At 47.3% G+C, this 20,208-nt stretch overlaps 1 protein-coding gene across 1 annotated transcript in view; it reads left to right on the forward strand.

Moving 5' to 3' along the window:
- Positions 1–20,208, forward strand: part of Nid2 (nidogen 2) — a 60,912-nt gene that overhangs the window by 39,459 nt on the left and 1,245 nt on the right. Inside the window, exons 9-19 of the mRNA XM_052191738.1 lie at positions 28–171; positions 677–805; positions 1,589–1,732; positions 7,609–7,728; positions 8,491–8,739; positions 12,489–12,710; positions 13,245–13,414; positions 15,453–15,582; positions 15,939–16,110; positions 18,175–18,332; positions 19,430–19,553. Coding sequence (XP_052047698.1) covers positions 28–171; positions 677–805; positions 1,589–1,732; positions 7,609–7,728; positions 8,491–8,739; positions 12,489–12,710; positions 13,245–13,414; positions 15,453–15,582; positions 15,939–16,110; positions 18,175–18,332; positions 19,430–19,553 — 1,762 coding nt within the window. The remainder of the gene's footprint in view (positions 1–27; positions 172–676; positions 806–1,588; positions 1,733–7,608; positions 7,729–8,490; positions 8,740–12,488; positions 12,711–13,244; positions 13,415–15,452; positions 15,583–15,938; positions 16,111–18,174; positions 18,333–19,429; positions 19,554–20,208) is intronic.

The raw sequence follows: 20,208 nt of genomic DNA on the forward strand, positions 1-20,208 counted from the left end.
CTGCCTTTTTCTGTTTCCTGTGCATAGTGGACTCGGCCCCTGATGCAGTGAATCCTTGCTATGACGGGAGCCACACCTGTGACACAACAGCAAGGTGCCACCCGGGGACAGGTGTAGACTACACCTGTGAGTGCACGCCTGGATTCCAGGGTGATGGACGGAGCTGTGTGGGTGAGAGACATGTTCCCCGTTTCTGTCATGTACCTGGTTTTCACCTTGTCTTTCCTGCATCACAGTCTATGGAGGACAAGAACCTGTGGTCTTTATGGTTGTCGCCAAGCAATTTTAGCCTCTGTTCATCTGGATGCCATTATATGAAAGCTGAGGCAGTCTGGCTAGGTTTGGGAAGATAATTTGGAGGTGGGCATTTGCGTTAGAGCGAAAGAAGAAACTATCTTATGAAAATATAATTGCTTCACTTTTTAAAAGAATTTCTAAAGTATTCAAAAATTATCTTCCTGTGGCTTAACTGTAAAGATTTGAAAGTGTTTTTCCTTATTTCTGATGAATTGCTACTTAGGTTTTGCCCAGTGTCCAAAACTCTCGAATTCCTTTGCTTTCCATTTGCCAGCCATTATTCCCACTGAAGCATCAGCACTGGAGAAGTTAAGCCACTGGGCCTTTGTTTCTGGAATATGTCTCACCAGTGCTCTCTGTTCTCGTTTTTTTTGCCTAGATGTCAATGAATGCGCCACTGGCTTCCATCGCTGCGGCCCCAATTCCGTGTGTGTCAACTTGGTGGGAAGCTACAGGTGTGAATGCCGCAGCGGCTATGAGTTTGCAGATGACCAGCACACTTGTGTCTGTGAGTACCAGAATCCCCTTTCCCTTCAGCTAGGAGGCTGCTGAATCCTACCTTGTGATTCACTGATGACTCGTCTCTACCTGTTACACAGAGGCTCTGACGTGTGGCTTTTCTCAAGTATTCAGCCCTCTGCTGCAGTTCAGCTCAGTCCTGTCATGATGACACCATTACCACTGGGTTTTCCCCATCTAGGTATTCTATTGAGTTACTGGAAGATGTTCTCAGTTGGGATTCTGGGGTCACATGACCAGACAGTGACTAGTAACACCCCAGCTCTAGAAAGAATTAATGTTGAAAATTAATTAATGTCTGTCTCACATGAGGAGCCAAAGATCCCATCCACAGTAAATGTACCCTCTATGGATGCATCTGAAAGACCTAGAATTCCAAATTTATTCCATTGGTGGAGCTGATAATAAATACACGTTTCAGTCTCCAGTAAGATGACAGAGTAATAATAGTATTAGGAACTGTGTGGGATGTGTCTGTCAGATGTGTGCAGTGCTCTAGGGAATTACAAGCTGTAACCTGGATCTGTTTTGATGACTTAATGTCATGCCTAATATTTTAAACTCAAACACACACTAGCACACCTCAACTCTATTAGGCATATGAACCTTGAGCTAGAAATCTTGCTAAAATTGAGCTGCTGACGGATACAGGCCCTGAGATCCCATATTCCTTAAGCTCTGCAGGCGCAGGCGTGCTGATGCTGTTAGTGTGTGGGCGGGGCGATGAAGAGAAAGACTCACACACAGCTTCAAACTCTCACTTTCTTTTCAGTGATCGCCCCACCTCCCAACCCTTGCCTGGATGGCAGTCACACCTGTGCCCCTGAGGGGCAGGCCCGGTGCATTCACCACGGAGGCAGCTCATTCAGTTGTGCCTGCCTGCCAGGCTTTGTTGGCACAGGGCATCAGTGTTCCGGTGAGTACCTGTGGGTAACTCTTGAGGACTCTGCATGATCCCTTTAGGCATACATCCTCATGGAGACACAGCTTCTCCCGTCCTGTGACTCATGCAGCCTTGGGATTGCTGAAAGAGAGCAGGCATCTTTAGAAGGGAGGCCAAGGGTGTTCTTCCGGTGCCAGACTGGTGAACACCAGTGGTTGTCTTGGAGTGTTGGCGTCAGTTTGGAAACCTTCTGTTCCTTGGAGCTAGAGTAGGCTGGAGGAACTCATACCTACAGTTCTTCCTAAAGTCTCCCACCTTCATCAAACACCTGGTGAGATAGACTTACATTGGTTAACTTGGTTGGTTGGTTGGTTGGTTGGTTGGTTGGCTGGCTGGCTGGCTGGCTGGCTGGTTTGTGACAGGCTCTGGTCTTCCTGTGTAGCCCTGGCTGGCTTGAAACTCAAAAGAGATCCACTTGCCTCTGCCTCAGGGATCTAAGGGGTATCCCGTCAGACCTGGCAGTTTTTATTATGAACTTGTCTTGACCAAGATTGATCTGGGAAGAGAGAGCCTCAATTGAGAAACTGCCTCCATCAGCTTTGCCAGTGGGCATTCTCTTGATTGCTAATGATACAGGAGGGCCGTGCCTACTGGGGTATTCTCCTGGGCAGTAGACGAGAGATAGCTGAGCCTGAGGCAGGAGAGCAAGCCATTGAGCGGCGGCCTTGACCCCTCGTGGTCTCTGCTTCAGTTCCTGTTTTGAGTTACTGTGATGGGCTGTGGTCTGGAAGTGAAAGCAGTAAAATAAGCTTTCCTGAACTGCCTTTGGTAAGTGTTTCATCTTTTCCATTTCAAATGCTTCCCAACCTTTATTTCCCCATGATTCTCTCTTACAACAACTGAGTTTCAGTATTGTCATGTACTGTAGTCTATTTAGACAATTTAGAAGTTTCCCTGAATAACTTTTATGTTGGTGCATTCTTAAGTCTTCTAAACATTCATGCTATTGAGTATGAATGTGATCTTTAAACTACTTCACAAGGCCCATCTGCTCCCTGAGGGTCAGGAGTCTGGGCATGATTCAGGAGGTGCAAAGTCTTAGGATCTCCAGTAAGGCTTAAGACAAGGGTGTGCTGGCTGGTTTTGTCATCTTAACACAGGCTAGGGTTATCACAGAAAAGGAGCTTCGGTTGGGCAAGTGCCTCCGTAAGATTCCAGCTGTAGAGCATTTTCTCAATTAGTGATCAAGGAAGGAGGGCCCCTTGTGGGTGGTGCCATCTCTAGACTGGGTTCTATAAGAGCAAGCTGAGCAAGGCAGAGGAAGCAAGCCAGTAAGGAACATCTCTTCATGGCCTCTGCATCAGCTCCTGCTTCCTGACCTGCTTGTATTCCAGTCCTGACTTCCTTTGGTAATAAACAGCAGTGTGGAAGTGTAAACTGAGTAAACTGTTTCCTCCCCAACTTGCTTCTTGGGCATGATATTTGTTCAGTAATAGAAACCCTGAGACGAAGGGTTACCACTTAGTATGGACAAGTGTCAGAACTGTTGGACACAGAGCCTGTTCTGTCATAGCATGCTGTGCTCTTTGGTTTCTTGTCATGTGGGCCTCTCATGAGACAAGGCTGTTTAGTCATAAGACAGCTTGCTTTATTATGGCTGGCCAGCAAGGTAGAAGTCATCATCTCAAAGGTGCTTGCAATGTCGTTTTACTGTATTTGTTCTGATTGTATGTCTCTAAGGAGAGGCTTGATAGAGACTATGCATATCATGAGACAGGGGTCACTGAGGTTCATCTTGGAAGATCTCCAACAAACCAGAACCACGTTTGATAACCATCCAGGCTTCAGAGAGGGGTTATTTTCCTAAAGATTCCACACGATAGTATATGCTAATTATGGAAGTCACTTGCAGAATAAACCTACAAAATGTTAGATATGTGTATTCATTCATATTTAGAGGTGTTTCATAGTATTCATGTCTGTGAGTGAAGACGGCTCCTTGCCAAGAGGCTCTGTGTTTGGGGATCCTTGCAGTCCGGAGGCACACATCTTAAAAGTAGATGTATGTGTTTTTCTCCAGCCACACCTTGTTAGGGACTAGGTGCCCTTGGCTTTGAGTTCCCAGTCTGGTTTAAGTCACTAACAGGAGGCTTCAATTCTAAGAGTCAAGTCTTTTCCACCTTCCCTCCAACTGGAGCAGTTTCCATCCTGTTCTAATGTGAGCTGGGTAATTCCCAAGCATGTTGTTGTTGAGAATCTGGGTGACTTTGCAGGAAGAACACATTGTCTTAGAGTTTCAGGTGTGAGTTAAGGAAGCCAGGGTAGAGAGCGTCTAAATGTTCAGGAGGCAGAGGAATGGTACAGACATTATTCTCGGGATTTCTGTGCTCAGAGACACTGGGTAAACAAAGCATGGACAAGAGGGTGTGGACATAGAAGGAAGAGTGTTTAGCACTAGTACCACCACTACCACAATCACAATTACAGGTCCCAAGGGAGGTCACCACATGCCACACAAATGTGAACAGCAGACATTCATGTGTGATTGGACAGTTAGCAAGCAGAGAGAAGGCAAGGACATATGGTCCAAAGCATAGGGTTCCGGGCAGTTTAAAGGTTAATCAGCACCAGAGAATTAAAACAATGAAAGCAAGTCAGTCATTCCATGGCTGGATTTGCATCCAGCAGCTTCTGTTCCGAATGAGGACAGGAAGCGATGTCAAAGCTCCAAAGCATGAGCAACAAATGGAAGGTTCCAGACATGGTTTTCAAACAGATTCTTGAGCTTAATGGGTGAATGGTAGCGGCTTCAATTGTGCTGGAATCTTGCTGCTTTTTTTTTCTCTTGCCTTTGTGACAGGGACTGTCTTGCTCCTCGCAGTCCTCCTGTCCTGACCTGACCCCCGAGACTTCCATCAGCCCCTGAACATCCCACCCACTAGTTAATTGTTATTGGCATCCTCATATCAGTGGGAATTAAAAAAATAGCTCCTGCCTCGAGAAGAGGCCAAAGTCCTCCCCCATCTTCTGTCTGGACACTTGCTGTCCAGTGAAATGAGCTCTAACTCTCTGCAAACCCCATGGTGTTTGTGCTCCTGAGGAAATGTGAAGCCAGCTCTGAGCTCAGGCCCTGGGGCTGCTGACTGGCCTCTAGCTGTCCGTCATCGAGGCCCTCTAAGATGAGGATAGATTGCAGTTTGGGAAGCCTACAGTTCTCCAGCTTGGGGGTCAGGGATTCCTCAGGTATGATGTAGTAAACTTCTTCAAGGGTTTTTTTTTTTTCCTACTTGCTGGTCATTCATGACGACTGTCTGCTGTAACCATGGTGTCCATGAAGAATGTAACAAAAGGGGAGAGTGGCCGTTTCTAGTTTGGTCAGAATCCCTAGGTGAGGGCTTTAATAACGCCAGAAATTTGTCAGCCTTGGGGAATCCCCTCTCCCTTAGTTAAAAAATAGCCAAGAAAGGGCTCCCTGGGGTCCTGCAATAGGCTGTGTGGCCAGGAGTTCCTGCTTCCTGCCATTGCTTGGGGTTCCTGTCGCCACTGGAAGTACTTATAGGGTATGTTCTATCATAGCTGGAATTTCCTGAATTTGGCTGGAAGTTCATTTTTATAGCTTTGGCTCCTCAGTCAGTTTCAGAGTCCCCTAGGCCCAGCCAGCTCCCCACTCAGCTGTGACCTGGAGCTGGCGTTTGAAAAGACAAGATATGCTACTAGGATAAAAATGAGAATTCTTTAGTAGCTACCTAGGATGCTCACTAAACAACTCCCTTCTTAATCTTAGGGGATGAAGATAACCAGAAAAGGCAGTTTGCTTGCCAGGGAGAGCCGCTCTGGGTAGAGTTAAGCTTGCTCTGTTGAGCATTCAGGGGTTTTTGGACTCAAAGGCACTGTGTTCTCCAAAGGCAAAGGATAAGCAGATGCTCCCTGGATGGGTTGAAGGGCTTTCTGTCCAGGGAGCTGAGTGCCTGTGTTCAGAGCAGTGGGCCACCAGCTGAGAAAAATCCTGATTTGTGGGCGCTTCCGGAGAATGGGGGCTTGGTAGAGTCTGTCTCCGATCCCATTCAGATCTGACCCTGGTTATAAAGTTCCACTTTCCAAGCTGGTATATACCTGCTCCTTTTCCTGTTCTAGGTTTCCTGCCATCACCTTGTCACGTGGGTTGTTGTTGTTGTCATCATCATAGTCTCCTCACACTTCCATTTGCTGTTGTGGGTATGACCCATGCTTTGTTTTGGTTTGGGTCAAGCCAATGTCTGGAAGTCAAACCTGTATCTTTCGTTTCTGCCATTTTTCCTCTGGAAGACTTCCTGTCCCCCTAGAGCTTACCTCATCCCCTGGCATCAGCTTCTGCATTTCCGCTTGGGAGAGTTTCTTGGGGGTTTTGTGTGTGGGCTGGGGGAAGAGGTGACTTGCTATTGATAAAGCGTGGGCCAACTTTAATTAGTAAAATAAAAGGCACATCAGTTGGCTTTTTCCCAAGCTATTCATCTTGCAGTTTTGAGCTCGATGAGATGATGGAAGTCCTGAGGGAAGCTCAGGCAGAGCGCAGGGGCCCGGGCTGCTTATCTGCGGCCGACAAGTTCAGGCTCTCAGGTGCATGTGTTTCAAAAGTGCCAAGGACATTCTTCTCTCTGTACAAGTGCAAAGCACGTTCCTGCAATGCTGTCTCTGGTTGGAGGTTTAGGCAGCAAGGGTCAGCTTCCTTCTAAACTGAAAATGTGTTTGGGACAGGAGCAGATGCCAAACAAAGAAGGAAAAGCTATTGTTTCCTATATTTATCTCTTCTTTTTTGTAATATCACTGACAGGAGATTAATGATTTACAGTACAGGTTACTAGTTGAAAGGAAATAACTTCTAGAATTCACAGTAGCCAAAGACACCCCAGAAATATACAACAGGATATTTTTCTCAGAGTACCCATGCTCAAAGTAAATTGGATTTCTACGCTGAGCATCTGTCTAGTTTGTTAGCTCCTATGTTCCTGGATTTGTTTTTGTCTCAGTTGAGGTAATAGTTACTGTGATGGAATACCTACCAAAAGCAACTTTGAGAGGAAAAGGTTGATTTCGCTCACAGTTCCATATAACCGTTCATCATCAAAAAGCAGCGAGGCCAGGGCGTCATGCAGGGATGGAACCTGGAGGCGGGAGCTGATGCAGAGGCTGTGGGGGCAGGCTGCTCACTGGCTTGCTGCCCGTGGCTTGCTCAGCCTGCTTTTTTTGTAGAACCCAGTTTCACCAGCCCAAGGATGGTACCACCCCGACCCACAAGGGGCTGGGTCCTCTCCCATTGATCACTAATTAAGAAAATACCCTATAAAGACATTTTTCTCAATTGAAGCTCTCACCTCTTTTATGTTTCTGACTTGTGTCAAGTTAACATAAAACTTCCAGTACATTTTTTTAAAAAAGTCTTTATTTATTTTATGTATATGAGTACACTGTAGCTATACAGATGGTTGTAAGTCATCTCTGGACCTCTGCTTGCTCTGGCCCCGCTCACTCCAGCCTAAAGATTTATTTATTATTATGTCAGTACACTGTAGTTGTCTTCAGACACACCAGAAGAGGGCGTCAGATCTCATTACAGATGGTTGTGAGCCACCATGTGGTTGCTGGGATTTGAACTCAGGACCTTTGGAAGAGCAGTCAGTGTTCTTAACTGTTGAGCCATCATCACTCCAGCCCACCAGTACGTGGTTTTTGTTTTTTGTTTTTTTCTGTTGTGCTTAGTGTTTGACATGAGCGTGCCTCAGCCCAGACCCAGGGATGTTCTAAAGTTGCTAACTTTTGAGCCACATGCATTCTGACCGTGTAGTCACACAGCTGTTTGTGATGAAGTCATGATCTTCCTTCCTTCTTCCTTCCTTTCCTCGCCTCTCTGTGCCTGTCCCTGACCTCTGCAGATGTTGATGAATGTGCGGAAAACAGATGTCATGAGGCAGCTGTTTGCTACAATACCCCCGGGTCCTTCTCCTGCCGTTGCCAGCCTGGCTATCACGGGGACGGCTTTCACTGCACCTCTGGTAAGTGATGAAAGACCAGATTAAACTTGGGGATCTCCCAGCTCCTTCCTACCTTAATTTTCCTCCCTGCCCAATATGGAACCTGGTCTGAGGCCTGGAAGGGGGATTTTCCAAGCTCTGGATTCTTCTCAGTAGACTCCTGATGCCCACTTACTGCTAGTTGGTATGTGAGCTTCTTGGAGTCTATCATCCAGCCTGTGGCTGCTCTGGTTCACCACCTGACTGATCTACTTTGCTGAGTGTTGTTTGGATAGACCGTTGAGGAGAAGCTTATTCAGTAGGTGCCTCATGCACTAGCGAGCCAGAAGTCAGTGCTCACGGTGACTCGTCAGTACTCACGGAGCCTGGCCAACATACCGCAACGTGGCTGCTACTGCTCTGGGCTTGTCAGACTTAGACTCTGGGTCCCAAAGAGTGGACGGAGTTAACTTGTCCTCTCCAGAGTCTCCCAGAATGCCTGGGGGGGGGGGTGCGTTATTCTTCATTTTGCCCAGATGTCAGCTGACCCCCAAGGCTAAGGAACACACTGGGCTAGTTTATTCATGTACAGGGCAAATGGAGGGAATTAGTAATTACTAGTTAGATGTTAGCAAAGCCAGAATAAGAACTCAGGACTCTAAACTGTTAGTGTCTTGCTGTTTTTCAGTGTCACCGTAACTTTCAGTTGTATGGAAGAAATGCACAGTACAGAAGACTTTATGGAGCGCTGGTTAGTGGGCACGGGTTGCAGTGCCTCTTATTTCTCCTTTATGTCTCCCTCAGACTCGGTTCCGGGAGACTCCATCTCGGGCCTGAAGCCCTGTGAATACCAGCAGCGCTATGCCCAGGCCCAGCATGCCTACCCTGGCTCACGGATCCACATCCCCCAGTGTGATGACCAGGGAAACTTCGTGCCACTGCAATGCCACGGTGGCACTGGCTTCTGCTGGTGTGTGGACCGAAATGGCCATGAAGTCCCTGGCACCCAGACTCCACCTGGCTCCACCCCGCCCCACTGCGGGCCACCTCCAGGTGAGTCTTCTGCCCCAAAGAAATACCTTAAGCCCATTGAGGCCTGGAACCAAGGAACAGAATGGCTTTGGCAGTGGGTGGTTTATAACCCAGCTCTGGCTTTGCAGACGTGGGTCTGACTTGCTACTGTTTTCTCATTGCTTTTTTTTTCCCTCCAAAGAACACTTGGATGATATGGACACACCCATGTGCACGTTAATGTCATAGGGACGTATAGATACATAGGCGACATGCAGGATCCTTTATACATTGGACTCCAGCTGCATAGATCCTTGTTGAGTAGAGACTGATAGTTGAGTGTCTGAATCAGGCTGTGGCCCACATGCTCTCTGTGAGGCTGGAGAGAGCTAAAGAGTTTTCCCAGAGTAGTGAGTGTTTGATTTAAGCGAGACTCCTTTCTAGGTAACTGTGTAGAAAGCAGTCTGAAGACTGTGCTAACGTTAGTGGGTGAGTTAGGTATGAAACTCGGAGTGCAGCCATTGAGTTTCCTTCTAATCCAATGACTCCAGTCCTTTCTAGGCGATGCAGGGTGGTCTTGGGAAGCCCTTCTTTCCGCAGCTGCTTTCATAGGAAGTGTAGGAACCCATCCATCTGCTCTGAGGTGTTCATGGCGAGCACGGCCATTCTCATCTGCCTTCTTTGCACCAGGGTGCTAGGACACGGTGGGCAGGGTCTCGCCTGCCTTGTGGGCAGCAGACAGCATACGCCGTTCCAGCCTCATGCCAAGTTATTCAAAATTGAACACCAAAGCTGCTGCTTCAGCTTAAATACTTCCTGATCTGGGAGCCAGTATCCAAAGAGCTACTTTCTAAATTATAAAATAAAAACATAATTAAGTTATAAAACAAAAACAAAATTATCAGCTTTTAACGTGTGAGGGAAACTGAGCAGGCAAGTTAGCAGTTTTGATTCTTCAACATTCGTGACTTTAGCATTTCTAAGATTCATGTATATAAAAGTTAGGGGGCGTGGCTCTGGTAAGAGTTGGGGGAGGGTTAATATGATTAAAATAGGTTGCACAAACTTCTCAAAAAATAAAAGTAAAGATTCACACAAGTTAACTGGTAACGGATTGCTCCACAGTGCTTTTGGCCCCTATGCAACCCCCCCCCTCACCCCCACTGCCTCTAATAGTTTCTTTAGGAAAAAAATTCTGCAGGCCTTAAAAAATAAGGTACCTAGAGAAATCCTGATTTGGTCGTGGCTCATCTCAAAGGCCTCAGCTCTCTGTCAGAGGTTTGAGAGTCAGTGGCTCAGTGGGGCTCGTGGAGGAATGGCCCGGCATTCTATTAAGTTGATTAAAATAGCATGTGCTGAGGATAGTGACTCAGGCACATTCCTGTGTGCAGACATCTCATGGCCCAGACGTCTTCCCTGGCACTGCTCGGCCCCGCCTGCCATCTCTGACTAGTCTCATTTTGCGTAACCAGGTCAGTTGGATGAAGGCTTGCATGCTCTGCACTCAAGACTGTTTGAACCCTAACCAATCAGAAGCAGGAAAGAAGCAAGCCCATGATCGAATAACAACGTAGCTAAAAGCAGTGGGGGGTGAGGAGGGTGCCTACCTGTGAGGGATCTGAACCCCAGTTGACTTGTTGCTCTTGTGTGCATCCATCCAGATGCATACCCGTGTTGGGTGGTCCCCAGAAATAGGAGTGGCTATCAGGGGTCGGGTGTTCAGTGTGGAATGGACTCTTAGTGGTTTTCCCAGCACTGTGAAATGGATAGCCAGTATTTGAGGGGGTAGCGGTCTTCTCTCCTGTCCTGAAACACTTTGGGCTGAGTAGGGCCTTTCTCTCCTTTGCTTCCTGTTGGGTCATGAGCTATAACAGCCTGTGAGTCTGAGATTGGGGGCTTTATTGGTATCTCCCCACCTTCTCAGAGGACTGGTCCCTCCAGCCTGGTTGTGATGCCCCCAGCTTTGTTCTTTGAAGTCTCTGGGAGGTTTTCAGCAGAAGAATGGACTAAGATACCCCAGGTTTTGAAAGCACCATTGTGGCTGTTGACTGAGTGTGCACAGGTTGGTGGAGTAAAGGCATGGGAAGGTGGAAACAGCAAAGGCAGCCAAAAGACTGTGGCCATGGTCTCTGGGTAATATTAGGCCTTGAGTTTAAATGCCCCATTGTAGCTGCTGGCTGAGTATACACTGGTTTGGTGAGGAAAGGTGGAAGCAAAAAAGCTAGTCAGAAGGCCGTTGCCGTGATCCTGGTGTGAGAGGATTCCTGTAACACGGACGACACGTGGAGAAGTGGCAAGAAGTCCAGACAGTCTGTTGTTTTTGTTTTTTGTTTGTTGTTGTTGTTTGGTTTTGGTTTGGTTTGGTTTGGTTTTGAGACAAGGCCTTACTGTCCTGGAACTTAACTATGTATGTAGACTAGTCTAGTTCTAAACTCACAGAGATGCCCCTGTCTCTGCTACCTGAGTGCTGGATTAAGGTCATACACTACTACGTTCGCCTCTAGTCAGAATGCTTTTGGAGGTAAAATTGATGAGACTTTTTTGGCCTGAGACATGAGGAGTAAGAGAAAGGGGCATGGGGTGATTTTATCTGAGCAATGGGACACAGGTGCTGTGTAGGGAACTGAAGACATGAGGAGCAAGTTTGGGAGACAGCAGAAGCCTGGCTTGTACTTTTGTCCTGAGATCTCAGTTTTGCATCCAGATGGTAGTAGCAAGGAGATAAATGGCTATGTGATTCTGCAGAGCATAGTCTTTGAGGTACAGCGGTAAAAACAGATCCAGAAATGCCTTTAGTTATGCTCTGCGGGCTGTCCAACCTCAGTGAAAAGGTGATTCCAATGGCTGACGGTAGAGCCTCTGTAGATCCATCCTCATATGAAGGCCACAGCCTCCGAGACCCTAGGGCAGCAGCCTAGCGTGAGGTTGGGTGGGGTGTGTGTGAGCGGGACTGGCATACATCAGAAGCCAGGAGGTCTTTCTTTAATCATGGTATGAACCAGAAGCTCCAGGCTCTGAGGAGAGTTGAGGGTGTGGAGAGTTGAGGGTGTGGAGTCCTAGAGAAAACAGGACACTGTTGTGACAGAAAACTGGAGCTTGGCAGAAAGGGTCAGCTTTGAGATAGTTCTAGCAATACGATGGCAGGGAATTCTCGAAACCAGATAGTCCAAGAAGCAGTTCCCCACTGCTCAGTGCCACCTTTGCCGTGCCCTATACAGTGTCCCATCACCCTTGCTCCTTGTAACTGGTCAGTGTAACCGAGGCCTACCGCAGCTCAGCGTGATCCAAGGGCTACAGCTCAGCATGGCCGTCAGCCTTTTTCTAGGACACATACAGGCCAGCCAGCCTATGGTGGCTGTTTTAGCAAGAACTAGAGACAAGTGGGCTAGAGTTGCTTTAAAGTGACACGTGGGTCACAAGTCTGAGCAGTGTTCTGTCATCAGAGGAGCCCCGGGCACATGATCAGGCTCCGTGTGCATCTCCACTGGCCTGAGTGAGGTGGATGGATGAGCGTGTCTCCTTGTTCATGTCTCATGTGGCCAGGCCTCCATGACAGGCCCTCCCGGCCTTGGGAGATAGGAGCATCAAGGAACAACATCAAGGTGATTTCTTTTCTGGGTTGCCACAGAAAACTTTTGAGAACACCTGTGCTTCCTTGGCCCGGTGTCCAGGGGCCATGGCTAAGGCCCTGCTACTGGGCAGAGGAAAAGGAAGGCCAGGAGAAGGTGAGTTAGGATCTGGAACTGTGCTGATCTTGATTGGCCACTCAAGGCTTTGTTTCCCCATCTTAGAGCCCACGCAGAGGCCTCGGACTGTCTGTGAGCGCTGGAGGGAAAGTCTGCTGGAACACTACGGGGGCACACCCAGGGATGACCAGTACGTGCCCCAGTGTGACGACCTGGGCCACTTCGTCCCCCTGCAGTGCCATGGGAAGAGTGACTTCTGTTGGTGCGTGGACAGGGACGGCAGAGAGCTGCAGGGCACACGCTCGCAGCCGGGCACCACGCCTGCGTGTAAGCATGGGATGGCCCGGGCGCTCCTTTGTGTCATTGAGGGCTTTCTGTTGGGGTTTTGCTTTCTGAGGTGGGCAGAGTAGGGAGGAAAAGGATTATCAAGTCTAATAAGCAGTCGCCTCATCGACGCTGGGTTAGCTTACCCTCAGGGTCTCTCAGGATCCCAATCTGGATTTGACGTTGGCTTTGTCACAATAAGAATGGTTCCTGCTATAAGAATAGCTCATGTCAGGCCAAAGTGTGACTATTCTGCCCCCCAGCCCTGGGTGAAAGGGGACAGTACCACCCTAGGGCCCCAGTGACCATTTGACTGCCATGCTGCATCCTAAAACTCTGCACTTTGTGTGGAGGCAAGTTATCTTTATTTTTTGAGTAAATGGCAGAAAGTTGAGTAATTAATCATCGGGGGGAGGGGGGGAACCACCTTAGAAACCAGGATTTCTTGGAAATATGTTCCAGGAAGAACTGGGTAATTTTGGAGGTTCTCATGTGCAAAAGTAACTTTCCTTCCTCTGCCCACCTCCCCACAAACAGGCATACCCACTGTGGCTCCACCCGTAGTCAGGCCCACAGCCCGGCCTGATGTGACTCCGCCATCCGTGGGCACCTTCCTGCTCTATGCGCAGGGCCAGCAGATTGGCCATTTGCCCCTCAACGGCAGCAGGCTTCAGAAGGATGCAGCCAGGACCCTGCTGTCACTGCATGTAAACTGGGTTTCTCCAGGGAGGCTGGGCTCCGCGCGAAGGGTGGGTGGGGCTTGGGATGAGGGTGAGCCTGCAGACTGGGCTTGTGGGCTTGTGGGCCTGGAGGAGCTGTGCTCTGTGGTTTTCAGAGGGAAGTGCAGTACGGTGCAGACACTCCTGGCGCGCTTCTGGCCTTCCACCTGCTTTAGTGAGGCTCTGTTTCTGGAAATGATGTCTGACCCCTTCTAGCCGCTATATCCACAGGGTGTCATGGAAGTTCAGATAGCCAAAGAATTTCAGAGCTGTTGGCTGTTTGTGGGAAGATCATTCTTGCCTCAGGTTCCCAGGGGTTCTCTACTGGTCACAGACATTTGGAAGTCAAAACAAAAACAAAAAACAACAACAAAAAAAAAAAAAACAAAAAAATCAAACAAAAAAGCAGGAGGTGGTCATTTGAGATGCTGGGGTAGAAATCAGAACCTCTTGTCAGGCTGTCCCCTTTCATTTGGACTACGTCACTTGGACTCACTTCTTTCCTAGTGCTCTGCCTGGTCCATTGTACAGCTCTGGGGACTGTGTGCTACCTATGCAGCCTCCGCCCAGCCCCGCCCCTGGGTATGCTTATCTCTTGAGCTAGCAAGGCACTTCCATGTGGAAGAAGGAATTTCTTCTGAAGTGGGGACAAGAGAAACACAGCTACCTTGGAAGCTGGTCTGATCCTGTCTTCAGTGTACACTGAGCAGGCTTTTCATACAGACAGGGCAGAGTTCTTCTCTTCTCTGTTTACTAATGTTCATGAACTACTGTTTCTAAGAAAGCTTCAAAGAAACCAGTGTATGATGAAAAGGTGGTGTTTTTCTTTGAGATCTGAGGCGCCATCCCGATCCCGCTTTATAAGAGTGTACTGCTTTATGGTCTCTCCATGCTAACCATCTTGTGTTGAAGCCGTACCAGATGGCTTGATTGCATTTCTGAGCATGTCTAATGGGCAGAGAGGAGATGGTTATAGTGGAACAGAAGGGGAAGGGGGGAATTATAAGCACTCTTTAAGGAAATTTACCTAAAATGTGACCTTCATACCAAGAAGCCTGGTTTATGAATCCCGTGAGTCCCTGGGCTCACTGCCACCTGTATGACTGTGTGCCCTTGCCTCAGATAGAGGACGTTTTAAGTTTAATTTTCAAATAAAAGTACCATTGACCTTAGGTCCCCCCATATAAATGCTAGCTTTTCTACAGGAGCCAAATTCTTCACACAGTGCCTCATGGTGACTACTTTAGGCCAAGCCCCAGGAGGCTTTCCTAGGCAAGGCGGGGACCGGTGTGGCCTGTGTTCAATTCCGTGTCTGCTGGGGGTTTTCACAGCAAGAAACTGGGTTAGAAATGGAAAGAAGCAAGTCCTGTGTGGAGCTCCAGCAGGAACATCACAGATTCAGAGTCTTGAATAATACTGTCATTCATCAAGAAGGAAAGGGAGAAACTGTACCAGCCTTTGGCTGGTGACCACAGTCCTCCCAAATTGTTAAATTACAGGCTGTCTTGTATACCGCACAACTAAATGCTTATATTAGGAGGCCGGGGCGATTACACCTTGGGTTGGGGAGGATCTCATTCTGTTCACCCAGTAGGGAAAGTTTTGTTGGCATGTGTTGTCAGATTTTAGAAAGGCTCTTTGAGAAAGTACCAGTAATGCTTAGAAGCATTCATCTTTTGCACCACTGTATGTGAAGGGTTTACTTAGCGGGATGTTCCCCTCCTCCGTGAGAGGGCTGATTTTTCTCCTGAAATGACTGTTTTCACAGCCAGTGCTAATAGTACCGGAGGAGTTTACTGTCTGGGGGTTGCCAGTGGGGCTCTTTATAAATGCCTCATTGATTGTCGTGTTGGAGGAAATGAAAGTATAGCTGAGCCTGGCTCTCACCTGAGGGAGGAGTCTCTACCTGCCCACTGCCCCACACCACCACAGTGCAGGTTGTTCACAGTAGCGCTGCATAGCCGTGAACTCGGGGTTGGGATTCAGGGAATGCTAATCCTTCTGACGTCACCATTGGTCCTCCCAGGGCTCCATAGTCGTGGGGATTGACTATGACTGCCGGGAGAGGATGGTCTACTGGACAGACGTTGCTGGTCGGACCATTAGCCGTGCCGGCTTGGAGGCAGGAGCCGAACCCGAGACCATCATCGCCTCAGGTCAGCAGCTTCTTCCCACGGACACTTGGCGGTACCTTTTATTTTACTGCCATTGACCTGTTTCGTCCTGGTTTCTCCTGTTCTCATCTAAAGGGAAGGTTAAATTCTGTGCAGATTATTTTTAAGCTAAACAAACAAGCGGTTTGTATCACCTGTCCCTGGCACCGTGGATGCCAAGTGCCACCAGGGCAGCAAGGACCAGCACAGAAGGGACAGATGTGGTTAAGAAGGCAGTAGAGCCTTCATTCTGGGGATTAAGGCTTTTATGCTCTGGATTCCGAAAGCTGCTCAGCAGATACGGAACTTGAACTCACCTTTTACACCAGCCAATGCTCCTGTCTTACCTTTATTTCCAGGTCTGATAAGCCCGGAAGGACTTGCCATTGACCACTTCCGTAGAACAATGTACTGGACAGATAGTGGCCTGGATAAGATTGAGCGAGCCAGACTGGATGGTTCCGAGCGCAAGGTCCTCTTCCACACAGATCTGGTGAATCCACGAGCCATCACTGTGGACCCAATCCGAGGGTTAGCTTGCCTTATTCTCTCATCTTACCTGTAATCTGTTTTGGAGCCCCTGGCTCTTAGATATGACATGGGAAGGTCTCGATAGACCAGAATAAAACCTCAAATACGGTAATTCACCAGATATGTCGGCGCACTGCTGGGCATCAAGCATTCTTTTTTTTTTTTTTATCATTATATTCTATTTTTTTATTCGATATAATTTATTTACATTTCAAATGATTTCCCCTTTTCTAGGCCCCCCACTCCCCGATAGTCCCGTAAGCCCCCTTCTCTTCCCCTGTCCTCCCTCCCACCCCTTCCCACTTCCCCGTTCTGGTTTTGCCGAATACTGTTTCACTGAGTCTTGGCATCAAGCATTCTTGTAGGCAAAAATCAGGGTCTTGCATCCTAAGAAGCTGGAAGTAAGATGGCATTCAGGGAAAGTGTTAGTTAGCCTGGTATGTGATGTGTCACACCCCATCATAAGAATCCAGACCCCATCACGGGAGGAGCCAGAGACTGCCTGGATCAGATGGTCATTAGGCAGGGCCTTGGAAATTGATGGGTCTGCAGAAAGAAGGTTCCTTCAGCAGTACCTTGAGAAAGCCTTGTTTAAAACACAGCAGGGTTTTTGTTTGTTTGTTTTTGTTTTTGTTTTCTGGATGGAGAGTGTACAAAGTCCAGGTAAAAATGTTCTCTCTGTGACAACTGCCAAGGCTATCACCTGGGGTGTCCGGGCCTGGGTCAGGGGTCCCTGGGATTATTGAGATGCAGTTTCCACAAACAGTTACAGGGAAGCCTTTCGAGGCAGTGAAGGTTCTTCCTGAAGGTGATTTGGACTTAAAGTTCTACACATGAAGGTTCCTTATCTGCAGGACTAATTACCCCTTAGGGCTCCTCTTTTGATAGTCTTTGCTGCTTAGTGTGACAGGACAGGGACTGAAAATGGCGCCTTGTTCAGTCATAGGCTCCAAGAGCTAGAGTCTAGGGGACAATGCCACACAGGTGTGAGTGCATTCTCAGACAGTTAGCCACTCCTCTCCAAGGACACTGCTCACTGTGTGGATCTCCGCCTGCCACACAGTGGAAACTGCTCTCTGGCTCTTATTCCCATCCACAAGGAGTGACGTCCACAGCAGAGGAAACTTAACAAACAACAAATATCTATAGCTTTCATGGAAGTCTCACTGTTTCTGCTCTGTAACTCTGTTTCCATTATGCATAACTTATTTCCAATGAATGAGATCCTGCTTTCTGAGTATTTTGTATGTTAGGTCAGAGTGTCTCTGTCCCGGTCATTGCCAGGTGTAGGATAACTAAGTTTCCCTTTCAACACTTAGGGCTGCCCCAAAAACTCTATCCTTCTATCCTGACTAGTTCCTTATAACAGGTCCCATTAACTTCTACCACAAGACTTTTCCTAACAAATTTCTTTGGATTCTAGGCCCAAGATTTTGACAAATTAAGGGTTTTCTGGGCAACTGCATCAGGTGTGTGAGAGGCAAGGATCTAGACAGTTAATAGATAATGACTCCCACACAGTTATGATTGTCAGAAAGCCATGGCAGCCTAAGACAACATTGTTAACTGTGAGTGAGGTATCTGGGTGAGGTAATGTCAAAAAGTGGCAACCGAGGTACTGGCCAGGCAAGGCCAACATGGTCCAGACTTTCTGAGAAAGAAGGTCCCTTTCCAACATCTCCTGTGGACTGCTGGCAGGCCTCAGGCTCTTGATGGCCAATGGGCAAGAGGTAGCCTGCTATATAAAATCCAGCTTCCCCTGGGGAGCAAGAAAAGGCACAGGACAGAAGCCAGTTTTAAAAAAAGACTAATAGTGAAAGTGATTTTATGACTTCTGCTGTACCATTCACCAGGAGCAAGACACCAAACTCAGCCAAATTCAAGGAAATTAAGTCTGTGAATACCAGGAGGTGGTGATCGGTGGCCAGTGTGGCTACTGCATAGGGTGGGGGGTGGGGGACATGTTGGCGCTGGAGTTATACGTGCTAAACACGAGCCCTACTACTAAGCTGTATCCCCAGCCCCTGCACAGTTGTTCATAACAATCTAAAAATTTATCCACAGCAACTTGTACTGGACAGACTGGAACAGAGAAGCTCCTAAAATTGAAACATCATCTTTAGATGGTGAAAACAGAAGAATTCTGATCAACAAAGATATTGGATTACCCAATGGATTAACCTTTGACCCCTTCTCCAAACTGCTCTGCTGGGCAGATGCAGGTAATGCTGGTGATGTGGAGAAAGATGAGCTTCCCTTACTGCAGTGTGAGCACTATGGGATGTCACTACAAACCAGCTCTTGCCCATCTTTATATCTTTTGGTTTAAATTTCTGTCAGCGCAGAATACACCAGACCTGTAAGCTTTAAAAGAACATTTTACAGTGATTCTTACAGTAAATTTTCTGGGGCTTAGGGAGGAGGCTGGACTGTGTAGCAGATCTGTCCTGCCCTGTCCCCACTGTGTAGCATGCCTGTCCTACCCCCCTAGCCCCAGTGAACACCTGGAAACTACTTAAGTTTGAAGTATTGGCTGCTGTTGACAATTGGATGAGCTGAGGTTAGCCTCCATTCTGGGCCATTATTACAGTTTATGTAAGACTCTTAGCACTTGGTGTGCTGTGATCCTTTGACAAATGATGAGAGAGGCTATCCTCCCTCAGGAATGCATTTGGTTAACACGGGTTATCAATTCTGTGGTGTGCTTTTTGTTACCAAAAAAACCTTAAAAGACACTCTGTGTGTGTGTGTGTCTCATTCTACCAAAGAAAGTTATCAAATTTAGTTTTTACAGTCCAGTTGTCTGAATATTAGTTTTAAAAAGGTATATGAAATTCAGTCTTCATAAGAAATGTGAAATTTGAAAATTCTTGAATTTCATAGTTTTTTTTCAAAGAGTCAAAGTATTACCATGTAAAATAACTGCTACCATTTTTTTCTTTTATACCTAGAATTTATAAATATATAAATATTTTGGCCAGTCTGAATGTTGTTTTCAACTTACAAATTTAGACTTGAAATTATAAAAATCCTTATCTTTAGTGCCCCCCCCCCTTGGAAAGACACTGCCAGACTTCAATATATTAGATTCTTCCACAAAAAGTTTGAAGTTTGAATCTCAAAACTAGAGTTCTGCCGTACCAGGTGGCGAGGATTCTAGGGCTGGATTGACAGATGCCCGTGTGAGCTGCAGCAGGCACACAATGCCCCATGTTTAAATCCTACCTCTGTTCCCTTGAGGACTCTGGGACCTCATTTTTAGCAGTGGTTTGCTCGGGGCATGAAGGGAACTCATTTTCCCTCTTGGATGTCTTAAAAGGAACCAAAAAACTGGAGTGTACCCTACCTGATGGAACTGGACGACGCGTCATCCAGAACCACCTCAACTACCCCTTCAGCATTGTCAGCTACGCAGATCACTTCTACCACACGGACTGGCGCAGGTGAGCACCCTGCAGCAGCCTGGAGGGCAGTGGGCTCTGAAGAGCATGCTGTGCCTTGACAGTCAGAAGCTTTGGTTAGAAACCCGTTTGGACTTTGTCCATCAGTAGACACTGGTCTTGCAGGGTTACGACTTGAATTCATCCCTGCATTTCACCCCCAAGTTTAATGGTGTTGCTTGCTGGCAGCATTTAAATTGAAGAAATTTGGTAATAAACTTCTAAATAAGAAGCATTTATTTAAATATGTTCTTAGAGAATGAGTAGTTTTAAACAGTACAAAGTTTTGTTTTGTTTTGTTTTTTAAGATTTATTTAAGTATCTGAGTACACTGCAGCTGTCTTCAGACATACCAGAAGAGGGCGTCAGATCTCATTACGGATGGTTGTGAGCCACCATGTGGTTGCTGGGAATCAAACTCAGGACCTTCAGAAGAGTAGTCAGTGCTCTTAACTGCTGAGCCATCTCTCCAGCCTGTTGGGGTTTTTTTTCTTTTTAAAAATATTATCAATAAGCAGCATATGGTGATGCATGCCTTTAATACCAGCACTAGACAGGCAGAGGCAGGGGGATCAGTTCAAGGTGGGCCTGATCTTCACAACCAAGACTATGCAAGAGGAAGCCTGTCCTGAAGAACAAAATAATATCAATAATAATA

Source organism: Apodemus sylvaticus, chromosome 8 (genome assembly GCF_947179515.1).
Source record: "Apodemus sylvaticus chromosome 8, mApoSyl1.1, whole genome shotgun sequence".
NCBI lineage: Eukaryota > Metazoa > Chordata > Mammalia > Rodentia > Muridae > Apodemus > Apodemus sylvaticus.